Raw genomic sequence first — 24,045 nt, forward strand, 5'->3', positions numbered from 1 at the left:
GCTCTGAGCTGTCAGCACAGAGCCCGACGTGGGGCTCGAACCCATGAACCGTGAGATCATGACCTGAGCCAGAGTCAGTTGCTTAACTGCCTGAGCCATCCAGGCGCCCCAAGCCATTTTAAAGTATACAGTTCCAAGTGGCACTTAGCACAGTCACGGTGTTGGGCCACCCCCACCTCTGTCCAGATTTCGACTTTCTCATCCCCTAGAAAAACACGCCCGTTAAATAATCACTCACCATTCTCCTCTCCCCCAGCCCCTGACAACCACTAACCTGCTTCCTGTCTCTGGATTTGCCTACTCTAGACACCTCATTTAAAAGGAATAATACAGTAGGTGACCTTTTAGGATCGCCACCTCTCACTGAGCAGAATGTCCTCTGGGCTCATCCATGTTGGAGCAGGTGTCAGAACCTCAGTCCTTTTTATGGTTGACTACCACCCTGTCGTATGGGTATGCCACCACGTGGGTGCCATCATCTGCTGACGGATGACTGGGTTGTTTCTGCCGTAGCTACTTGAGTAACGCTGCAGCGGACATTTGTGTATACTTTCTGCGTGGTTGTATTGTTTTCATTTCCTGGAATTGCTGAGTCACATGCTAACGGCCGCTTCTTCTTGTCTTTTTATTTATTTTTATTAGTATTACTTTTTTAAATGGGAGATCAAGAAGATTCCTTTCCAATTTTTTTTAAAAAATGTTTATTTATTTATCGTTGAGAGAGACAGAGCGCAAGCGGGGGAGGAGCAGAGAGAGACGGAGACAGAATCTGAAGCAGGCTCCGGGCTCCGAGCTGTCAGCACAGAGCCCGATGCAGAGCTCGAACTTACAAACAGCTGAAGTCGGACGCTCAACCGACGGAGCCACCCAGGTGCCCCAATAAATAATTTTAAATGCTATTTTTGAAAAAAAAAAAAAAAAAAAAAAGTTGCTTTTGTAGTCAAAAAATTTTTTTGATATTATGAATTTGACTGCAGAATTCACCTAGATATTCAAAATAAATTGAGACATCTAATTTGTTAGAAACCCCCAAGCTCTGGGGGTACTGGGGTGGGAGCAGTTTTCTATAAGGTAACGGTGTTTCCTGTAAAATTCCAGAAGCTCTTCCCTGGGCAATTCATCTATCCTTCCACGTTCATCTGACACTTCTTAGACACTGCCCGTGAGGTGACTGAGGGAGAGTCTAGGGTGGAGGGGGCCGAGGGGGGATCTCAGGGCTGGGGGAGAGAGAGGGAGGAACGAAGCCTACGCTCCACACACTCCCGGCAGGTGCCGGGAAGCAGAAGGCGGGAGCTATATGGAAGGTTCTTGAGCTCAGCCCTGTCTGGACCACAGGGTGACTTTGCTGAGGTGACAAGCATGGGAGCTTGATCACGGAAGGTGTGGAAACAGTCTGGGGCTCTGAGGCCCACCCTGTCCGTGCCCTGGCCCACTATGTGACCTGGGAGGAACAAAGGCAAGGTGCCAGACTGCACAACTGACCCACACGGCCTGCTGTCCTCTGACCTCCCTGAGGGTCTCAAAGGCAGGAATGGAGTCTGTGAACTCGTGTCACTATTCTTCAAAGCCGGCTGCCAGACACTGTGTCTGTCCTGGAGGAGGCCGCCCAGGCTCATGGAAATGTCAAGTGCCCGTCTTTGCTCTGGGCTGACATCACCTCTGCGTGGGAACAAAGCGCGTGCTCATGCCGAGCCTGTCTGGTTTGGCAGTGATCTGTGTTCTTGTTTGGTTTCAAAATAGGGGGCCCAGAAGGCAAAACCATGAAAGATGCCCTTGTTGGAAGAAATGTTCAGGAGCCCAGCTGATGGCCTCCCTCTGGGCTTTGGCTGAGAAGAGGCAAGAGTCACACACCCAGTCCCCAACGTCTGGGTTCCTAGGGGAGGCTGGAGGCCCCCCTGCTACCTGGGAAGCCCCAGGTAGAGCCCTCATTATGCGACTTTATCGTGGGGGGCGGGGAGTGGGGGGAAAGGGGCAGCAATCTCGGCTAACGCTCTTGTAACACAGCGCAGTCCATTTCCACATTTGCAGGGAAGGGCCATTCTCACTTCTCATAGCTTTGGCGACTCAGCATGTCAGGCGATCTTATGAAGAAGTCGGTTGGATCCTCATATTACAGACGAGGAAACAGAGGCTCAGCATGAGCAAGGAACTTGTCCAAGGTCACGCAGGTCATCCCAAACTCATTTAACATACATGTGAGGGGCTCCTATGTGGCTGGCACTGACCTTGGGGCTCGGACCCAACGGAATAAGGTAGACAAAGTTCCCCCTCTCACAGCGTGGACATCTTCGTGGCTGAGAGAGACAACACAGGTAAACAAGCCAGAACGTCAAGAGTCTCTGTGAAGCGGATTAAACAGGGAGATGTGGCAGGATGTGACTGGTGTGGGACCAGGGCAGGCCTCTGCCAGGAGGCAGCATCTGAGCTGAGGTCTGAATGACAGGAAGGAGCCAGCCGTGTAAAGAGCCCGATCAGGTGCTTTTCCCTAGGACGTTCCGGCAGCCTGAGTGGCCCCCGACGGGTCTCACTATCAGCGTCAGCAGCGGTGGGATCCCCCGCCAACAGGTGCATCGTGGAGTTGGCTCTGCGGTCCAGCTGCAGGGCCAGTTGGTGAGAACTCGAGGGACCAGATGAAGGCTGGAAACAGGAGAACAAATCCTAGTGAGGATGGCCCAAGACAGTCCACGGAGCTCCTGGTGTTGCCAGGTGTCCCCACTGCCTGCTCACCTGCCTCGGGTCCCGGGATGGACGGCAGCTCTCGAAGGCCTAGCTCTTCTGGTCTGATCCAGGCCAGAGCCTCAAACAAGCCTCAGTTCTGTCCTGTGAGGGGACCAGATGTCTTCAAGGGACAGGTGGACACAGGCGGTGGCTGGGCTTTCTCTGGTTCTATTTGATCCAGGCCCCAGGGAAACAGTGCTCTCCCCAGTGAGGTGGGGGGGGGATGGTTAAAGGTCAAGGCTGGAGGGAGGGGGGGCCCTGCTGGCTTGGCCCAGCACCGGCCTTGGCCGTCTGCCTGCCTTGTGCATCAGCGTGGGCCTGTGGCCTCGCAGCTTTGCCTGGCTGCCCTGGTTCTCCTCCTGGAACTGACCCTTGCCGTTTCTGAAATCCTAAGATTCCTCAACTACCCCTCTCTGCTTCATGGCTTAATCCACCAAAGGGAACCAGGAGGCTGACCCGGTGCCCCTTTCGGCCCCAGGAGGCAGGCTCAAGTGGACTGAATGACACTGAGGGTGGGGAACAGGGAACACAAAGCCGGCAGAGGGCAGTGCCTTGCCCCACTCCTGGGACGGAGCAGGTGCTACGAGAGACCCAGGGGCCTAGGGCTTGGCTAGGGCCACTTGCGGCGGGGATTATGCCCACCTGTCTGTGCCTCAGTCGCTCTGAAAGAAGGTACACACACCACCTCCCTCTCAGGGTGCTGGGCTGACACCGGCCTCCAGAAGGACTCGGGGGCCAGCAGTGCTATGGGCCTCCCGAGGGACAGCTGGAGAAGCTGAGGAGGGGGAGAGAGCCTGGAAGACGGTTCTGCAGGCTCTCGGCCCAGAGCCCCTTCCCGGCAGAGGGGCGGGGGCATCGGGAGCCTTAGACGCCACCATCCAAACCCTGACCTTTTGCTTTTGTTTCTAAGCAGACGCTCTTGTTAGAGGGGGAAGTTCTTAATTCCTATAAAGCAGGAAGAGGCCAGTATTTATGGAAAGTCCTCCACCCAAACAAAACCAAAACAAAGCAGAGCAACTCCCTGGATGTCCACAAACTGCTGACAGGGGGAGGGCAGTGTCCTAGTGACCTGCAGCTCTGTCGGCCACACCACTGCCCACAGGGCCTAGAGAACTGTCACCCTCTCCAGATGTGCGGGGACAGGGATGCCGGACAACCTAGCGCTCTCCCCTTGGGCGGTGAGGCTGGCAGGCCGGGTCCCAACAGAAGGCTGGGCCTCGCATCCGCACTCTGCCACCGCCCAGCAAGCGAGCTGGGGCCTCCGGCTGCCGACGGGGACGGGGAGGCTCCACCTCCCGAGGCCGCGGCGATGGGAGGCCTCAGTAACTGCACTTTTTTTTTTTTAATTTTTATTTTTAGAGAAAGAGAGGGAGGGAGCAGGGGAGAGAGAATCTCAAGCGGGCTCCACGCTCACCATGAGGCCTGACGCTGGGCTTGATCCCACGGCCCTGGGATCAGGACCTGAGCCGAAATCAAGAGTCAGATGCTCTACGGACGGCGCCAGCCCGGCGCCCCCGAAGCACTGTGAACGCACGTTGTGCAAGACCACCAGTTACCCTTCCTTTATTGCAGTAAAAAAGTGATTCTATTTCTAGAACCAAACAGCATCACAGAGACATTCCTAGGAGCCCGACAAGAAAAGAACGCTCTTTGTTCGCAAGCCCTTGTGTCACCTGCGCAACAGACACAGCTCCGTGGTCAGGGTCCCCGCCAAGAGGCGCCGGTCCTCCTCGGGCACGGCCCCCTCGGAAACTGCCCCCTGCCCCCCAGCGCAGCACCCTGGGCCCCGCTCGGCTGCGGGGAGCACCGCAGAGCGAGCAGGGCCTCAGCACTGGCCTCCGATCATCCGGAGTCTGGGCACCCTGGAGGCCGCACGCGGCGGTGGCCCCTGGTGAGCTGGGTCTGGGGTGTCGTGGGCCAGGGTCCTGGGAGCCGGGGCGGGGCAGAGGGGCCCGGGGAGGCCTCAGACCCCGGAGAAAAGGTCTGAGTGCGGCTCCATCACCCACTGTGGGAGTCGGGCGGGCTGTGGGCCTCCTGCCTCCTCTTCCCCAAGCGGGGGGCGGCACTCCCGGCCCACAGCCCTGGCGGTGGCCTCTGCCCACCGACAGCAGAGAGCACATGTGATACGGTCTCAGGGCCTGGGCCGGTCTGCTCCTGTCCCCAAGTGTATGTCAAAGCGGTGCGTGTCTCTGAAGCCCTCGGTCACCCGTGACAGCTGGTATCCAAAACCTCTTCCCTTCTGGAAGTGTTCCCCACTGTTCTTTCAAACGAGCCCCCAGGCCTGACTCGTGACCTGTTTTTTCCTTACAGCCGATAGAACTTGTCGTTGGCGGTAAAGCCGGCTAATTTTAGCAGCTCCCCGGTCCGGGGCCTTCCTCGGCCCGGGAAGGGAGACAGCAGAGCCAGCTCACCCCGACCCAGGGCCTCCCCATTCCTGGAGGGGCCTGACGAGAGCGGCCACCGTCCCCGCTCGGTCTGCGCGCATCCTGCCCCCTCTGGGGGGCTCCTGTTGGATCAGTTCCCTCTCGTTCCTTTCCGCTGGACCTGCCCCTGTGCAGGCCACCCCAGGCTCCCAGCGCTTCCCCTGGTCTCCCCGAACATTTGCCACTGAAAACCACCCAGGCAGGCCCAGGGACGGGGGCAGGCTTTGAAGGTGCAGATGCCAACCAGGGTTCCACGCCGGAGGCTGAAGAAGAAAGGGGGGTGGGGGGGGGGGACACCGCCCACTGGTGAGGGGGCAGTCGCGGTGGCCACGGGCTCTTCCAGGGGAAGGTGGTGGCCTTGAGAAAGCCGTGGCTGCCGGGCTCGTGGCATGCAGGGTCGCAGGAGAACTCCCCACGCTCCGTCCCAAGTGGCGGGCTCGCGGGCCAGCGCGGTTCCTGCACTGAGCCAGTGTTGTGAGACCACAGTGGTCCTGAGTCTGCCCAAGGAAGCGGCCTCCGGCCCTCTGTGCGGTGACAAGTCTGCACTGGTGCTCTCTCAGAGAATGCTGTCTGCAGCACCAAGCGCTGTGCGGGCTGAGAGTATGGTGCAGGCTCGGGACCGGGCACACCGGCCCCCACGGGCACAGGCAAGTGGTATAGGAAAAGGACCATCCCGCCCCAGAGCTGGGCCCCCTTGTCCCCATGCAAGGTCCTGCGTGGGCCACATTCCACGGTCAGGGCTATGGCGCCGTCACCACACTCTGCTCGCCATGGTCCACGCTCCAGAGACGGTAAAACTCGGCAAAGTCCACATAGGGCTCGACCCGGCCATCCTCCCCGGGTGGGAGCGAGTGGGCAGGCCGGGAGCGGAAGAGGCCCCCGTCTGAGCTGGAGCTGCTGCTCTGGGTGTGCGTGTTGGTGGACTGCAGGGTCAGGGTCGGGCTCTGGCTGTGGGGACAGGGGAGACTCAGTCAGGGACCCTGGCTTCTACCCTACGACAGAGAGGCCCCTGCCTCAGCCGGCCCCTCAGGCCACAAGAGCCAGACCAGCCAGAGGTTCTTAGGAGGTACTGACAAAAAAAAAAAAAAAAAAAAAAAAAAAATCAAATGTCTTTTCCAAGTTCTAGCTATAGGCGGCTACTTAAGTTAACTAGAATTTGGGGCACCCGGGTGGCTCAGTCGGTTGCGGGTCTGACTTCGGCCCAGGCCTGATCTCACGGTTCGTGAATTCAAGCCCCAAGTCAGGCTCTGTGCTGACATCTCGGAGCCTGGAACCTGCTTCAGATTCTGTGTCTCCTTCTCTCTCTGCCCCTCCCCCACTCACACTGTGTCTCTGTGTCTCCGTGTCTCTCTCTCTCTCTCTCAAAAATAAACATTAAAAAAAAAAAAAGTCAAGTTAACTAGAATTTAATAGAATGGATCACCCGGTTCAAGGGCTTGATGGCCACGCACCCTAGTGGCTCCCGTATAGGACACGGGACATTCCCACCCTCAGAGCCGCACTGAGCTAGAGGGGGTCCATTCCAGCTTCTCCAGATCTCACTGATCACAGCCAGGAAGGATTCTTCTCCCAAAAAACTCACTCACTCCTTCTCTCCCTCACACTGGCTGGGTAGGGACGGGCCCCCGTCGTCAGAGCTCCCTGGGCACCCCCCCCCACCCCCCCGTCACAGAACGCCTAACAGCCGGGTATCACCTGCCCACCCGCCCTCCTGCACACTCCCAGCACTGCCCAGCCCCCAGCACCAGCTCGCCCACAGTGGGCCCTGACTAGTGCTCAGATGCAGGGCCCCGAGGAGTCAGAGGTGCAGAAGGACGGCTGGCTCTCCCGCCTGCCCTGTGACCACTGCTATCACACTCTGCCTCTGTGGGCACCGCTCACCCTGCGGGGGGGGGGGGGGGGGGGGGGGGGGGGGGGGGGAGGCGCTCCAATGCACTCGAGATGCCTGCCGCTCAGCAGCCCAGCAGGACCCCTGGGCGCACAGGGAGGGTGGGAGCAGGGGCACGTGGGGGCGGGGAGATGGGAAGGCCCCCTGGGAGGCAGTGGCCACTCCCTCCCAAAGGGCCTTTCCGATTGGCCGCATCCTCCGAGTGGGCTGGCTGTGGCATCCCTGTTATTCTGTGCCGGGCTGGAATGTGGAAACCGGAGCCCTGGGTCCCCTGGCGGGGTGGGGGTTGGGGGGGGTGGACATTCCACGGAAGTAGAGGTGGGGGAGAGACACCAGACCTGTGAGGCAGGTCTGCAGTGAGGAGGGGCCAACCCACTCACTCCTGGGCTCCAGGCCTCCCGCTGCCTCCACCGCTCCCCCTGCTTTCAACTAGACAACTCCCTTTAAAGCTAAAATGAGACACTTCAGTCAGAGCACCGGCTCTGGCAAGCAGCAAGCCGGGACAGGCCAGACAATGTCCCCCAAGCACGACGCCACCGGGGAGGCAGACCTGCATCGCGTGCTCCAAGACGGGCAAAGATGAGAAAAGAGAAAAGAACAGAACCTTCCCATAAGTGAAAACTAATCTGTGGGCCCACAGGAAAACACGACCAGCGGGCCGTCCGCATCGGCGGCCCGTCTCCTCCCAGCCCCCCTCATCTGCTCTGCCCCTGAACCTCCACCCCTCCCAGGCCCGGCTTCAGTGAGCTGTGGGAACCCGCAGGGCTGTGTCCTCCGGCCTCTACACCTGGGGGAAGCCCGGGGAAGGGGCCGGGGAATTTGAGAGGTACGGGGCACTAGCACACCCCACCCGACGTGGCTCGGCCGGGACTCGGCCCCACGGCCGTTCGTGTCCAGGTCCGAGGGTCCTCCCGGGAGGTGGGCCCGAGGGCGCCCGGGGTGAGGTGAGGGCTTACTTGGTGAGGGTGGGGGTGGCCTCATCCAGGGTGGAGGCGCTGTGGGCCCCATTGACCAGCTGGCCCTGGGAGGGCATGACGAGGGAGAGGGTCACACTGGTCTTGCTGGTGCTCTGGGCGCTGGAGTACGGCACAGACACGGGATACACACGGCCTCCTGTAGCTCAGGGAGAGAGAGAGAGAGAGAGCAGTGGGCTGCAGGCAGCAGCTGGGGGGGGGGGGTGGTCCCTGGGGTGGTGGGAACAGGGCTACTGCAGGGCCTAACAGGGACAGCGTCTGAGGTGCCGAGGAGGGAGGCATGGTCCTCTGCCCGTTGGGACAGCGAAGGGACATCTGTCTCATGGCAGACTCTTCTAGGCGGGCAGGGAGATCCTCTCGGCAACAACGCACGGCCGCTGCTCAAAGCGGGAAGAGTGAGTGCCGAGCAGGCTCAAGGAAAGGGTTACTGCCTGGCTTCCCACGACGCTTTCAGCCAAGGGGTAGGCTGAGGTCGGCCCAATGAAAATATGGTTGCAATAACAACAAGCTAGAGAAAACTCCAGTAACCACAGTGTCCGTGGGAGAACAAATGCATCTGTGCTGCCTGCACGCTAAGGCTGGCTCGTTTGAAAAAAGAAAAGGAAGCGCAGCCCCTAGGAACCGATGGTCGTGACACTGAGCAGCATTGGGAGAGACACAAAAAAGAACCATCGCCTCTCTTCCCGAGCAAGCCGACTGCAGAATTACAAAGGCAGAAAAGGAAGCGTCTCGCCCCACCCCCGACACTGTCCAGGGTCAGAGCCAGGTTTCGGGGTACCCTCTGACCACAGGCCTGACCTCGCCTCTGTCTCTTCCTTCTAGAACCTCAGTTCTTCAGTAGAAGGGATGCCATCTGTCTCTAGGGTTTTAGGGACTAAAGGAACTACATGGGTAGAGTGCCAGGCACACACCAGTGGCAGCCGTCACCCCTGTTATGTGGCTTCGAGGCTTGGCAAAGTGCTTGTCCACACACTCAGGTCTTTAGGAGGTAGGCGGGCAGGTGCTATAATCCACATTCACAGGCAAAAGGGAAAAAAAAAAAAAGCTGAACTCAGCTCGGAGAGGCTTAAAGTCAGAGAGCCCGGATTGTAGCCAGGCCAGGCCCCTGGTTCTGTGTCCACTGCCGGCAGCAAAGCCCCCCACAGCCCCGGCCGGCTTCCTCCCACGGCCTCCTGTCCATGCTGTGCGCATACCTGGGGCTGGGGACGCTGCGGGCTGGCTCATCTCGCCTAGTGGGTAGCCGAAGTTCCTCACCAGCAAGGTCATGTCCTCATGCCTGGGGCAGAACTTGGCACGCTCCCCACCACTGGCAAAGGTGTCACCGTGGATGCGCTTCACCCGGTCCACCACGGCCTGGGCCACCGCATCCAGGGAAGTCTGCTTGGCGAACTCAGTGTCGATCATGGCGGCGATCTCCTGGAGGAGGGGGATGAACCTGGTGAGGAATGGGGTGGGGCCCCTGGACTGTGGGCCACAACTCCAGAGCCTAATCAGGATGCTTACGGGGCATCAGCCAAACAGGTGAAGGAAGTCACCACCAGTCAAGCCTGTAAGCCGAGCTTTTCAAGGTATTCAGGATAATTCTTCTGGAACTTTCTCATTAGTAAAGGTGTGACCTTGTGATTTCTCCGAGTATTGGCCTCCACACCAAAACAATGGGGGCTAATGTCCACCTCGCTACGTTATTAAGGGAATTAAAAAACACAATGGATGGGAGGACATTCTGGAGACCACTAAAAAGTGCCGAATGAATTGTCGTTATTACTAAGCTTCCTTTCCTGGAACTTACTGTAGGCTACGATATGCCGTTTATACTAGAAAGTGGGAGTACAGAGTGAAGGTGGGCCCTGTCCTCAGAGAAATCCACTATCCAGTTTTTTCTAGAACCCAGCAAAAGCCACTAGCTAATTCTATGGCAAAAACCAAAACTGAAAAATCACACTGACAGTAAGATCACAAACACAAACTCCTCTACGGGATGGCTGGCCAGAGTCTCTTAGAAGTAAAGTAGGGGGGCTGGGGCAGGTCACAGGAAGTGACTGAGCCCCATCCGGGGTGGGCTCGGCTCTGTCGCTGTCACTTCAGGCAAGACCCTGAACTCTGTGAGCCCCAAGTTCCTTACCTCAATGTGTCAGTGAGCCCCTGCCTCCTGTGCTACAAGGCTACTGGCAGGGATGATAAGATAAAACAGGTGAAAAATCTTGAACACGGGTTATCAGGAGACAGGCATAAGTTTTCCACGTGATTTTTAATTAGAAAGGACAAAGTAGAAAAGGTTACCTTCCTACAGGAATTGCAAATGGAAGGAGAAACACAGCCTGAATTTACTATCCAAGGTCAGGTAAAGGCAGCCTCCCTGCAAAACCATCCTGAAGTGACTGTCTCAAAGCCATGCTTTAGTGACAACTATCTGACACGTGTGTTCCAAGTGCAGCGAAAATAAGCAGCTCCCACTGGCTGGGGAACCTATCACACCTGGCCCTCAACACAATCCCCAAAAGCTAGGTGTTATCACCCCATCTCGGAGATGAGAAGCAAACTATAATCCGGGGGCTCAGCTCAGAGGGGAGGGAAGGGGAGGGAGGGGAGGGGGCCAAGGGAGGCTGAGGCACAGGCCACACCCCTCTGGGCTCTCGTCCTCCGTCCAGGGCCCTTCCTAGACAGACTTCAGAACAATTTGCCCATGGACATTCACTTCCTTCTCTCCCTCTTCCCTTCCAGCTGTGCTCAGCGCCGTGGGGACTGACCCTGCTTCAAGCCCAGAACGAGCACAGCTTTGGGTGGGATGGGTGTTCTTGGAGCTCTGAGCCTTTTCTCCCCCCGGCTTTGAATGCAGAGAAGCTGTCCAGGGCTGGCATTCGAGAGCTAGAGCTCTGGGTCCCGAAGCACTTTGGAGCCAAGCAGAAGGGCTGGCTGGGCCCCCGGGGGAGCTTGCCACTCTGCGGGCCAGCTGGCAGGGCTCTGCCCGGGCCCGGCTCACCTGGTTGGCCTGCCCAGGCCCGTGGGCTGCCTCCAGGGCCTTGTACAGCCCCTCCGACATCAGCACCAGGAAGCCGGTCACCCCCTCCAGGGGCTGTGCACCGTGGATCTCGGGTTCTGCAATGATAGGCTTGGACTTGGCAGCACTGTAGGAAGAGAGTTGGGGGAGAGCCGTGCTCAGAAGGGCCCCCAGAGGACATTTTTCTGCTAAGGGCCAGAATCTACCCAGAATGTAAACTAAAACGCACATCTGACAAGAGGAAAAGAAACAGGAAAGAGAAAACCAGGAAAACAGACCTGTCTTCTGAGAGCCAGGAAAGCGAGTGGGGCAGCTGGGTCAGGACAGCGAAGGTCGGGCACCCACTCCCGACCCTGGTCGACATCTCCTGTCCACAGAGCCTGTGCAGTGGCAGTGACGACGGCGAGAGGGGGTGGATCGCTTTCAGAAGCCCACTCCTCCTGGGCTCTTCCAGAACAAGTATCCAAGCCGACTCAGATGCCACGTACGCGTCCCCCCCCCCCCCCCCCCCCCGCACTGGGACCCTTAACGGAGGCGCTGGCAGAGTCAGCGAATGTCACAGAACTCTAACACGTGCGTGTGCGCATGGAGCCAAGCAGAAGGGTTCCCGGCAACAGCACTCAGAGGAGCAAAGTCTGGAAACGTCCTGGGAGCCCATGAGTAGGGGCCGGTGAGGTGAGCGCTGATGCAGCCACACTCTGGGACTCCGCAGCCCACACCCCGCCCTCAGGGACAGAGGAGCGGCACCCGTCAGGGAATAAGTGAGGTGCGGCGCTCTGGACAGCAGATGCCAGCACTTGTGGGTGCTTTAAAAAGGATGCTTTTGGGGCGCCTGGATGGCTCAGTCAGTAGAGTGTCCGACTTTGGCTCAGGTCATGATCTCGCGGTCCGTGAGTTCGAGCCCCGCGTCGGGCTCTGTGCTGACCGCTCAGAGCCTGGAGCCTGCTTCGGATTCTGTGTCTCCCTCTCTCTCAAAAATAAACATTAAAAAGGATGCTTGCCCCGTCCATGCACACGCACACACACACACACGCACATGTGCACGTGGACACGATACACAAGAAACCAGCAGCTTCTGGGGAAGGAGTCTAGCCTTGCGGCGGGAGGAAAACTTACTTTTCGTTGTATACCCTTGGCGCTATTTGAATTGTTCTAAACTACATGCGTACCTTCCAATTAAGCAAACAGAACTCCTAAGCAAACAGAACCCCACAAATCAGAGACAAAGGTTTCCAAACTCAATTGCCTAAATTTGGTGAGAGTAAGGAGTTTTAATTCCTGCTTTCTGGGCCACGATGAGCCTGGCTCTGACGCCAGGGTGTTTGGTATGATTCCCCCATGGCTCCCCCATCAAATACCGCGATGGCAACACACACACGCACACACAAGCCTATTTTCCCAGTCAGTGTTAAGGATGTTGCTCTGGATTCAGGAGGCCTGGGTTCGAGTCCTGCCTCGGCCCCCTGCTAGCCCTGTGACCAGGCAGACTACCATTTCCTCACAAGAACACAGCTTTGGGACAACAAGCTCACAAGACCTGAGTAGGGACTGAGTAAGAACGCACGTAAAGAGCTGGGCACAGGCTTGGTACAATGAAGGCCCACGATCATCATCGCGGCCCATCTGCTGCTACGAGCACTGGGTGGCACCCACAAGGGCAGTGTCCTCCGAGGGCTGTGTGGCAATTTGTCTCACACCTCTGCCCCGGCCCCAGCCACGGACAGCACTGACCAGCAGGTCTTTGGTCCGTCCCTATCCACACCAGGCAGCTCGTGCCAACGCCGTCCTCTTATGTCAGGCCCTGTGGCACTGGTCGCCATGCTTGGCTTTGACCCAGCTCCCCACCATGACCCAGTGTGATAACCCTGCTTGTAACCAGAGTCCGGACACCAAGATAAGGGCCTGAGCTTAGGATTCCCGCCGTAAGTTCCCGCTTTGCCGCTCCTGGCAGCACCTTTTAAAATAACCACTTAGAATTAAGGCTTCCAAAAGCAGTGACCTCCACCCCAACCACCTTGAAAGTAATAGGTGCTTGCTACCCTACGCTAGAACCCCAACTCCCGGTTCGTTGGGTTTAGGGCCACACGCCAACATCTCTGGGAGGAAGAAAGGTCTTCTTGGGCTCTGAATTACCTCAAACTACCTTTTGTCCCTAGAGCCTAAAGTCTGCTTTTGCCCAGGCCCTCTGGCCTTACAAACAAACAGGGGGCAGCTGGATGGGCCACCTACCTCAGTAGGTCGATGTCAGCGTAGCCGTACTTGACCTTGTAATCCCCGATGCGCCTGGTGCTCTCCTGCCCACAGATGACCCCCACTTGCTTGATCTTTCCTGCATCCAAACCTGCCAGAGGGAGGACAACAGGATCCCAGATCTTGTCCGTCATGAGAAACTCAAACAAGGGGATCCAGACACAGCCACAAAAACAAGGCAACGAAGACCCAGCGAACAGAGAATGAAGTCACACCAGGACGGCCTGGAGAGCGGCTACCCCGAAGCGCCCCGGGGTCCCCAGAGCCCAGCCCCATCAGAACGCCCCCTCACTCAGCGGCCTGGGCTGCAGAGCTCCCTGGGAAGTCGGGGGGAGGGGGCAGCTAGGCCGAGGTGGCTGCAATCCTGGGACTTCTTTGGCCTTTTAGTCTCCGCCGATCACAGTACCTACCGCACGCTCGCTACTCTCGCGAACACTTTACACATACGGACTCTCGACCCTCACAACGCCCCAAGACAGGTGTTACTATGATTCTCATTACACAGATGGGGAAACTGAGGCACAGAAAACTTGGGAAATTCTGCGTATCACCAGCTAGTAAGGGGCAGAGCTGGGATCCACCCCCAAGGTCACGGCCCAAGCAAGCCCTTCACGCCTCTCTCTACGTGGACACCGGAAGAGGACGCAGGGGGAGCCGTGGAGGGGTCGGCCCTACCCTCGCTCACCCAGCTGAGAGAGGCGGAAGAGCTCGTCCTCGTTCTCCGTGGTGTGGTCCACGTTCAGCTGGGTCACCTGCAGCCCGTCCACCGTGGATTTGCATAAAAGGGCACGGTTCGTACCTGCAGCACAATTTGAGCGGCTGAGCAAAGTCTGGGTGCAGCGAGGGGCAGGACACGTTGAGCAGAGAGAGAAAAGTCAGGCATCTCACACAAGGAAATCCTTGAAACGAGCAAAGAAAATAGGCTTAGACCACTGGGGTGAGTCACCAGTCAGGGCGTGCTGAGGATATTAAGGAATTAGGTTAAACTTTTCCAGTGTCATCCTAGGATGATTAGGATTTTAGTAAGAGACCTTTTCTCTAGGGAGACATACTGAAATATCTACAAAGAGAAAACGACACGATGTCTGGGGTTTGCGGGGACAAAGGGCGGCAGAGAAAGTGAGACTGGCCCCAAGGAGGTGATCGCTGTGGCCGAGGTATGGGCACACGGGGGTTCGCTACGTGCTTATTTTTTTACATTTTTTAATTCTGTCCACAATGAAATCCAAATGTCCCTGTGGCCCCTCACCCAGCCCGTCTCGCCGCCCTTTGTGGGATGCCGAGTGGGTGTTCTAGAGCCAGGCAACGTCTTCCTGAAGGGGAAGCCACTGAGGCGACCCAGAGAGGGGGCGCAACTCGCCCAGAGTCAGTTGGGGCAGGGCGGGGACTAAAGCCGGGACGCCTGCCTCCTAGCTGGTACCTCCAGCTCCCCGGGCTGGGACTGGGACGCTCCTGCGGAGAAACAGGGAGACACACCCAACAGTCTCAGGAGAAGCGGAATGGAGGGCTGACGTGTCTGGGAAGCGGACAGTCCAAAGAACACACAGACCTTGAGGCTACCTCTTGCCCAGCACTCCCCGCCCGGGGACGGGTAGGCGGCTCACCGACATTGGCGACATAGAGCCTGTTGTTGAGAAGGACCGCCACAACAGCCATGGCTCCTCCCGAAATCTCCCTCTCCAGTGCCTTGAGTCTTTCGAGGATCTTCTGGTACTGAGGAAGCAGCTGGTGCTGAGGGACACCCTACAGGCCGTCATCAGGGGGTCAGAGCAGGCCGGGTCCTCGGAGACCATCTCACCAGCCACCCCCTCCCTTCGAAGGCAAGGATCTGAGGTCCGGGCCAGGATGAAGCCGCACTGTAGCCCCAGGCAGGCTTCTTGCAGGAAAGCCAGACATGACCCGACTTGTGCCGTCAGTTCTGAAAGTGCCGGTGGCTGATGTGAGCGGGTGGGTGACGGGGCTACGCACAGGGTGAGGTCGGGGACTGAACCGGAAGGGCCTTTCCTCATATTCTTCACTGCCCGCCCCATGCTGGGCCGGAGTGAAGCTGCCGGCATGGGCCGGGGAGGCCTCTTGCAAGGGCCCCTGCGAACGCATCGTCCCCCAGTCCCTCAGGCAGGAACGAGTCTGTCACCCAGTCCCCTGAATCCTGCTGCTCTGGCCCAGTCGTGTCAGTGGCCTGACAGTGACATGGAAGGGAAGTCCTTGCTCCTAGCAAAGCCAGGCCTTGGCGTGCTCCCCCCCCCACCGCCGGGGAGCAGGCCGGGGGATTACCTCTGGCAGCTGGGACTGGAGGCTGGCCTTCTCAGCCAATGCGTCATCAATGGACTCCAGGAAGCTCCTCTCCACCACATCAAAGGCCTGGAGGCAGAGGACAGGGAGGGGTGTCAGGGCACAGGCCAGTTCAAAATACCACCGTCACCAGATACTGAAATGCGTCCTATTAATAGTGACAAACTCTGTATTAACTGCAGGTGGTCACGTGATGCGGGCTTCACAGGGGGCTCTGCAAGGCTACGTCTCCTAGAGAGCAACCTCCGGCAGAGACATCAGCTCCACGGGGCTGGTCGCTGCTAAGGTGGCACCGTGGAGACCAGAGAGGCAGGAGGCGGCGCAGGAGTTACCAGCAAGGCTGGGAATCTGGTCACCGGGGGTGAAGCCCACGTCCGCCACCCGCCCGCTGGGCAGTCTCCACCTCCTCATCCACGTGGGAGGCAAGCGCTACTCTGAAGGTGACGGAGACAATGCACCCTGTGCCCCCAAACCCCGGCTCAGAGTAAGTCTAGATCAGTGCCACCTAGTATCGCTACTACGTCCTGCCAGTCCCTCGACGCCGGTCACATGGCTGCCTTTGAGGGGGGGAGGGTGCAGCCAGAGTCACTGGCGCGGGGCCCTGAGGCCACGGAGGCCTCTGGCCCAGGTGCTGATGCTGGAAAATGGCCGAGAACAGTTTTCGAGGAACAGGAATCCATCCTTCTCATCTTAAAGTAAGTGCCTCTGGACGAGCTTCCAACAAGAGGTGCCAGGAACAAAAGCTCCAGAACGGCCCACAGAAACCAGAACCGGCCAATGAGCACCCGCGAGGAGCAGGGCCCAGCGGTGCCGGCAGCCACCGGAGACTGAGCACCCGAGCCTCACCTGGAGGAACGGGATCGCCCTCGGTTACCCTGTTTCCACCCGAGCTCAGCCCCCGCCCACTGCACCCGTGGGTCTGAGGCGGCATCCCTAACGCCCCTCCCCCAGGAGCATCTCCTCCACAGCCCACCCTGCAGGTCAAGGGGAAGGACCGCAGCTGGCTGGCTGCCCGGTCCTGCGCTCTGGGAAGGTGGGGAGCCCCTGTTCTCATAAAACAACTTTGTCCTTCTGAGTTGCTGCCTCGGCGTCTGCCAGTGTGATAACCCTGCTCGTAACCAGAGTCTGGACACCAAGATAAGGGTCTGAGCTTAGGATTCCCGCCGTAAGTTCCCGCGTCGCTGCTCCTGGCAGCAACTTTTAAAATAACCACTTAGAATTAAGGCTACAAAAAGTAGTGAGCTCCACCACGACCAACCTGGAAGTAATAGGTGCTCGCTACCCTGCTCTTTATCTCCCGCTGGCTCTGGACTCAGGAGGGAGGACTGTCCTCCTCCCCAGGCCAGGGGCGCCCCCTTGCTTCGGGATCTGTAAGTAATAATAAATCTGTGACACTACCTCCTTTCTGGGGCGGTACTGAGACTGTGCCTTCAATCAAAACAGCCCCCACGGGTCTCACATCCCCAGAGGGGACATGTGCTTGGATGCTGAGGGAGCTACCTGCTGACCCCGTGTCATCAGGTTATAATCTACGTAATCTTAATCAATATCCCAGCTCTGGCTTCTCAATACCATTGGTGACAAGGAGAGGATCTCCTTTTTTTTTTTTTTTTTTTAATTTAATTTGAGAGAGAGAGAATGAATCTTAAGCAGGCTCCATGCTCAGCACAGAGCCCAATGCTGGGCTCCATCCCACAACCCTGGGATCGTGGCCTGAGCTGAAATCAAGAGCCGGCCGCTCACCCAACTGAGCCTCCCAGGTGCCCTGCAGTCTGTACCCTGTACGATGCCTCAGGGCTGCGAATGGCTCACAAACTTCCTCTCCCGGACGGACAGGGCTCTCTGGGAAGGAAGCACTGCTTGCTGGCAGTCCGTGGCGTTGCTTGGCACTGCCTCTGGGTGTTGCCACAAATCCCCACCCTAAGTTGTTACGCTGTAAAAGATCGGACTCCCCTGCAGCGGCCGACCGGCAGGCCCCAATCTGAGGTGGCTGTGTTTCCCATTAGTCTCTAAAGGAGACCCCACTGGGTGTCTGGTCTGGAGGTGACTGGTTACGATCGCACGCGAAAGCTGAGCCACAGTGAGCTAACTAGGACGGAAGGACTCTGCCTCCTTCCCAGCAGGGGCGCAGGCCGTATGGCCCTGGAAGCCAAAGAGAGTTCCCCTAGGTTAGTGCTGGAAAGGGAGGCTGGTGGCTGGGGCCACTGTGCTGGTGGTTGGGGCTGGGTGTTAAGCTTGGGCAGCCGGCCCCAACCGGTGACAGAGGCAACTCTACCAGGGGCATCCTGGCACCCCGGGCCAGCGCCTCCAGTGTTGCTGCCTTCCCTGCCGCTGTCGCAGATCGTCCCCTAACCCCACGGGATACTGGCAGTCCCACCCCTGGTGTGGTAGAGCAAAACGCACCCTCGCTAAAAGCAGGGCCCCCGAGCACACGGTACCAGCTCCTCCCAAGTCCCCAAAGGAGGTTGAAAATCGACTAGACTCTTGTAAGAACCCCGCTCACGTGGCTTGGGCCTTACTGGGCACAATGGCATATTGCACCCAACTGCTCTTGCTACATTCCCGGGGCCGGGGGCCTCTCCCAAAGGCACTGGTGAGTGCTGCGCTGGTTGAGGTGGACCTAACTCCCGGGAGATATACTGGGGCACCCTAGGGCAGGACGCAGCAGCCCCCATCCCAGGCGTTCCCTGCTACCGTCCGTCGAACTGAGATGTCCAACAACGACCAGTGTGAACCAGAAATGGAGACAGGGGACTATACCACGCTAGCAGTGCAAGGTTTTCTAGAAAAATGTGCCCAAAGTGGGGAGGAGAAGGGTGCCGATTGGCTCTTCTGGGACTTTGGAACAGCTCCCACCTGCTGTTTGCGGCGGCTGAGATGCGCCAGTTGGCTGGGTGGCCCAAGACTCTACAATTCATACTTTGTTAAAAACACAAAAACAAAATAAAAAAACCCAGGGTATTGAGGACCCATTTTGTCAGGGACACCCTAGAGGACCCCTGGACTTGTCACCACAGCAAGGGGGCCAAATGTGTCAGGCCACAAGGGCAGGAGACAGACGAAATAAAAAAGGGGGTGGGCTCTGAGGAAGAGATCCCCGCAAGCTTGCAGAGCCCTTGGAGATAAGGAGAAAGAAGGTCCCGTGTCCTGACTCAGATTTTGGCACTGGGCCCATCCCTCCGTTGACATCAGAGTTCAGGCTCACCGTAAGCGGACAACCCTGGATGAGACACCTCCTCTCAGCCAGAAACCGGGATGGGTCAGCGGGTCCGTCATTTTGCTAAGTGGTACGTTTCCACACTCCCTGACCGTGTCCAACCCAGAGGAGGCACCCCGGGGGCCAGAATCTCAAGAGTTTTACTTAAAGGGTAAGCCCCCCCCCCCAAAAAGGCCATGCTGTTACAACTTATAGAAACGTCAGATACAGTACCGCAGACATTAGGTGGTACCAATGCCGTAGCTAGCTAGACACGAAAAAGAATTTTTCTGAAGCCCAAATCTCGTTTGCCCGTAAAGGTGAACAGGCCCCACTCCTCCTACAGCCAGGAACCCAACGGAGGGGCCCTAGGGGATACAGGGACTTCTGGGCCCCTTTTAGGTCCCCACTGAGGGGCGGCCTGCAACGCGGCTCCCTCCCGTACAAGATGACCCACGTGCCTCTCCATATTGGCAGCTCTGGAGATCAGGGACCCTGATGACTTCCTCTCGGACAGCCAGGACCCAAGTTAGAGGCCTCTGCTCAGGTGCCGCAGACGCCATCACCTCTTGGCATGGCCCAGCCCCGGCAGCAGGATCTGGGTCCCGTACCCTGACTTCTGAGAGGGGCGGCTACAAGGCCCCTGCCCAGGAATCCAGCAGTCTCCTGGAGCCTGTCCCTCCTCCAGGGGACAATTACCCGTATACTTCTCTGATTACCCACTGGGACACGTAAAAGAGAAATTTTACCGCTCTCGTCGACGCCTTCTGGGAACCCCTCTAAACATCAGTGAGGGGCACCCTTTAAATTACAAGGCGTATCAGGCAGGCTACGGAAAGCGTTCGACCTCCATTGGATGTGACCCACCTGCAGCACAGAGGTTGGGCTATCGCCCCACATAAGATTCAAGGGCCGCTCACAAGTGTTAAATTTCTGGGCCTCAATTGGTCCTCTGAAGGCTGGGAAACTCCACTTGAGGTTAAACACTAACTGTCAACGCTTCAGCCCCCGCCATGCTGCGGCAAGCCCGCCACGGCCTTTGCACTGCGGACGCATACCTCGCTTGCCACTACCCTCTCCGCAGCCACACACGGAGCCCCCACGCTTCGGTGGGGAGGAGCCCAACAGCAAGCTCTGTAGCTGGCACAGAGGTCAACTCATCAGGCCCTCCAGCTCCTTCCTCCAGGTGGAAGCGCTGGCCACCACGGACCACGCGTCCCAGGACTACGACCTAACCGCGGCTCCCTCTGGCTGCCCACGGGCTTCCAGACCGGAAGGCTGCACTCCACAGCCACCCGCTTCACCCCCAGAACTTCGCAGTCTGGCTCCTTAACAGGCTTTGCTAGAAACAGGGGCCCTCGCCGACCGGAGCTGCCATCCTCACGCTTCTAATCAGATCGCGGGCAAGGGACGGCTCCCCACGTGGCTGCGCGCAGCCACAGAGGCCCATTCCCGAAAGCGGACAGGGCACCCCCAGGAAGGGGCTGACTCTGCAGAGGCGGGTCTTTCCGGAGGGCAGGAGGACATGGCTTCCGAGGTCCTCGGCCCCCTGCCCACGGGCCGTGAGGAAGTGGTGACGGAGGCGCCCCCAGCCCCGCCTGGGCCTCTAGCAGGCCGAGCTAGCCGCCGCTAAGAACTGGCGTGCGAGAGGGGAGTCCGGCTGCTCCGTGCACGGCAGCACCGCCACCATCCGTGGCAGGGCGGGGCCAGCTCAGCTCGCTGGGCTCGCGGCAGCACAGTTGGCTGTGTAGAGCACTGCTGCCCGTGGCCGGCCTCTTGTCCGTGTCTCTGCTGACTCCCAGGCAGCTGCTGACAGGCTCGCGGTCCGGTCAGGCCGACGGCAGGGGGATGATTTTCACATCCCGTCTGGGGTGCTCCGTGTAGAGGGTAACGGGGCAATCAAAGCCTTTCGCACTTCAACACGAATGCTACCTCGAGGTGTTTTCCCTCGCCCGAATCCCAGTCACCATACACTTGGGGCTCTCGACCGGCTCCACCCACCCCTCAGCCCCCCGCAATCAGTCCTCAGCTCCACCGCGCCAGCCTTTCTTAGTTACCACTTCTTCACTCTTTATTCCTCGGCCTAATGGTCCCCAAAGGTCCTCTGTCTCTTTGGATCACGGGGTAGCTACCGCCACAATGGCCTGGGTGCACTGGGCGCAGGGCTGTCCTGCTCTGGGGGCGCCTCTCACAAAATGCACCGCTTTGAATCGCAGATGACGTCCCCAAACCAAACGCTGGAAACTGCCGTTCTTTGGTCCCGGGAGGGGACGAGCCTCTTAGCTGCCGGCAGGTTGAATTCACTGGGCGGCTCCCTCCCTCCGTCCCCACTACCCACTTCACTATGACTTGTGTGACACTTGCACTGGTTTACTGCCTGCTACACCCACCCTGAACACCTCTGCGGGTAGGAGCCTCCCTGTCTTGCTTTTCTGAGTACACCCCGCTCCCATTCAGGCCTCCCAACACCACGGACTCGGATCCTCAGAGCAAGGATCTCATTTCACTGCCCAACAGGGCATCCGGTGAACTTTCATTTTGGCCACAGGCCTCTGGCATTACTGGATGCCACGGCGACTTTGAGAATCCTCGCTCCTTAAGTTCCCGGGCAGTAGACGGCTCCTATGTGGACTTCCTCGCTGCCAGGGGCACCTGCCACTTGAAATGCTAAGCCCCGTGGCCACCGCTCTCCTCACACCCGGCCGCCGGGAGGGGCTCCCAACGCTGCTCTGCGGGAAAGAGGTGCTGGCAGCGTCTTCAGACCAACCCCGGCTGACCCCGCACTTTGCGGTCGCAAGGCTGAGCTCCCAGGGGAGCCGACCGGCCGGGGTCACGGTCGGCCAGCCTGACCCCCGCTACCTGCAGCAGCACACGCCGCACGTCCGCCTCGGTGTGCTCCGCGCTGAGCTGGCCCAGCAGGAGCTCTGCAGACAGCCGCTGGGCCACGAAGCTGGTCACCCGGTTGCCATCATAGCCGTTGAAGACCCCGTACAGGAAGCAGTTGTTCTCACTCCTGACAGAGAAAGGGGAGCAGCTTGAGACGGGCGGCTCGCAGAAGAGGGACGCCGGTTCCCAAGTGGAGGGGAGGAGGGAAAGGACTGGGGGAGACCAGAGATACAGCAGCGGTGGCTTCGGATGCCCACCGGGGTTCCCCCACTCTGACCATCATTCCACCCCGGCATGGCCTTCCAGGACACTCCCTGACACCACTGTAGCAGGCCCTCGGTCAGCCTGAGGTCCAGAAGTGCAAGGGACAGCAGGAGATGCCCCCCCGTGGGTCACAGCTCAGTGGCAAGCCCCACTCGGGACGGGTGCAAACTTGCCTCCGAGGCTCAGGAGGGCACTGCCGGCAAGGCTCACCTGAACTTGAGCCAGCTGTCCTCCGGTGGGTGGCTCTCGGTGCCCTTGCCATCAGCAGAGTAGCTGCGGTTGGAGGCCGAACCAACCCCAGAGAGGTGGCAGAGCGGCAGGTCGTCTGTCCAGCTCGGCTGCTGCTCCTGAGGACACCAGGAAACCAGAAAGTGTCACCTCCTTCATGAGGACGGACCCCACCTCACCTTCTTTCTCTTCCCCAACAGAAACATAGCAGCCCCAGAGCCCACAGACGGTTCTGCTTCCTTCCGGAAAACAGTGCTTGGATGAACAAACACCTGCAGAAGGGTTTGCATGTTTTTATGGGTAGTCCACAATGCCGTTCCCCAGGAAACCTGGAAAAAAACTAGAGTTCCCAAATTCTAGGCTCAGCAGTGGTTTCTAAGCACGAGCTGTGTTACGAAACATGAGTGAGACACACAAAAGAAGCAGTCTCTTGGGAGAAAGCTCTTTGGTGGCTCCCCACCGCTCCCTGCCGTGGCTCTGACTCCAACCCCTTGGGCACCAGTTAAAACTGGAGATTTCCAGGCCCAACCCCCAGAATGTCTGATCCTGGTGGGGCCCAGGATGCCTGCGTCGCAGGCAGCTCCTCCCAGGTGGCCGATTCGGGAGGCCCGACGGCGCTTGAGAAACTGCCTTTACAAGCCAGCTTCAGTCATATGCCATGCCCTTGGCATCTCTCCCCTCGGTCCCTGCTCTGCTCTGGCACCCTCTCGCATCTGCTCCGTGCCACATCCCTCTCTCCCAGTACAAGTGCCTGCAGCACCTCACTCTTTTTCCTCTGCAAGAATATACTCCTTATCCTTGTCTAGCAATTCTCCATGTCCTTCAGAACTCTGGCTCAGGAGTCACCACCTCCAGGAAGTCTTCCTTCAGGAAGACCCCCTCCCGCTGCCACTGCTCTGGCTCGGCTGACAGCCCTTCTCATGCACTTCTCCTACACCTGGCTCCCCTACTCCTGCCTGCCTGCATCTGACTGCCTTTCTACCCCTTGGACCTCAAAACAGGCAGTCCAGCTGTAAACCTCACATACACGCGTGAGCACTTATGCAGAGCCGTCCAGGCCCAGCCCAAACACAGATTCTGAATTTCCGAAATCTCCTAGGAGTGCACCCCGAAGTCCCAGAAACGGCTCTGACACAAGGCCCAGGTGTGAGCCATTCTTTTCACTGAAAGCCTCCCCATACCAGGCCCCTATCTGAGAGCTGTGCCTGGTTCCCAAGAGCCTTCCCAGGACCACCCGGCCTGGAAATGATGGGGAGCGTCGAAGGTCAACTGCAAAGAGGGTAACACTTGGATCGAACGGAACGCTGTACTGATATATTCAACAGGCAGGTATCCTGTGCACAATTTCTTGTAAGGTCGTAGTAAGTCTTCAAAAAAGGATGTGAAAACCACTTCAGCAGGCTCTTGCAATCAGATATGCAAATGGTCTGTGGTTAGCTTTTGTGGCAAATTTTATCTTCTGTTTATTTACATACTGACAGTGAGTGCCTTTATGGCTTTTTAAAATTGCTTTGATGCTGCATTGATTCTAGCGGGTTCGTTCTGTGTTGCACCCTGGAGCAGCTTCTGCAGGGTGCAGGAGTTTATTTTTATTTTTAAATTAACATATAGTAAAATGGACTTTTTTTTTGGCATGCCGGTCTAGGAGTTTTCACACGTGTTTTGGGTGATTGCCGCCACGGGATCTGGGAAGAGCCCCATCATCCCAAAACGTACCCGTGAGTTGCCCCTTCGTAGCCACCCCTCCCCTAACGCCCAACAAGTAGACTTGTGCTCAGTCACTACGTTCGCTGTCTTTTCAAGAATCTCCTAAGTGAAATTAGGCAGTACGCGGCTTTTTTTCTTTTTATTGTGATGAAACACACATAGCAAAATTCACCATCTTAATCGTTTTCGAATGTACAGTCCGGTGGTACTAAATACATTCG

At 58.1% G+C, this 24,045-nt stretch overlaps 1 protein-coding gene across 2 annotated transcripts in view; it reads right to left on the reverse strand.

Moving 5' to 3' along the window:
* Positions 1 to 4,253: 4,253 nt before the first annotated feature.
* Positions 4,254 to 24,045, reverse strand: part of TAB1 (TGF-beta activated kinase 1 (MAP3K7) binding protein 1) — a 33,158-nt gene continuing 13,366 nt past the window's right edge. Inside the window, exons 2-11 of one of the 2 annotated variants that reach the window (XM_086712228.1) lie at positions 22,100 to 22,236; positions 21,599 to 21,752; positions 15,526 to 15,612; positions 14,856 to 14,994; positions 13,937 to 14,050; positions 13,231 to 13,342; positions 10,984 to 11,128; positions 9,197 to 9,419; positions 7,986 to 8,148; positions 4,254 to 6,089 (exon numbers count right to left, since the gene is read on the reverse strand). In XM_086712228.1, coding sequence (XP_086568354.1) covers positions 5,882 to 6,089; positions 7,986 to 8,148; positions 9,197 to 9,419; positions 10,984 to 11,128; positions 13,231 to 13,342; positions 13,937 to 14,050; positions 14,856 to 14,994; positions 15,526 to 15,612; positions 21,599 to 21,752; positions 22,100 to 22,236 — 1,482 coding nt within the window. In that variant the 3' untranslated portion in view covers positions 4,254 to 5,881. The remainder of the gene's footprint in view (positions 6,090 to 7,985; positions 8,149 to 9,196; positions 9,420 to 10,983; positions 11,129 to 13,230; positions 13,343 to 13,936; positions 14,051 to 14,855; positions 14,995 to 15,525; positions 15,613 to 21,598; positions 21,753 to 22,099; positions 22,237 to 24,045) is intronic. The other variant, XM_086712229.1, reaches the window with a different exon arrangement.

The sequence above is a fragment of the Puma concolor genome, chromosome B4 (genome assembly GCF_028749965.1).
Source record: "Puma concolor isolate L17-30 chromosome B4, mPumCon1.1.hap2, whole genome shotgun sequence".
NCBI lineage: Eukaryota > Metazoa > Chordata > Mammalia > Carnivora > Felidae > Puma > Puma concolor.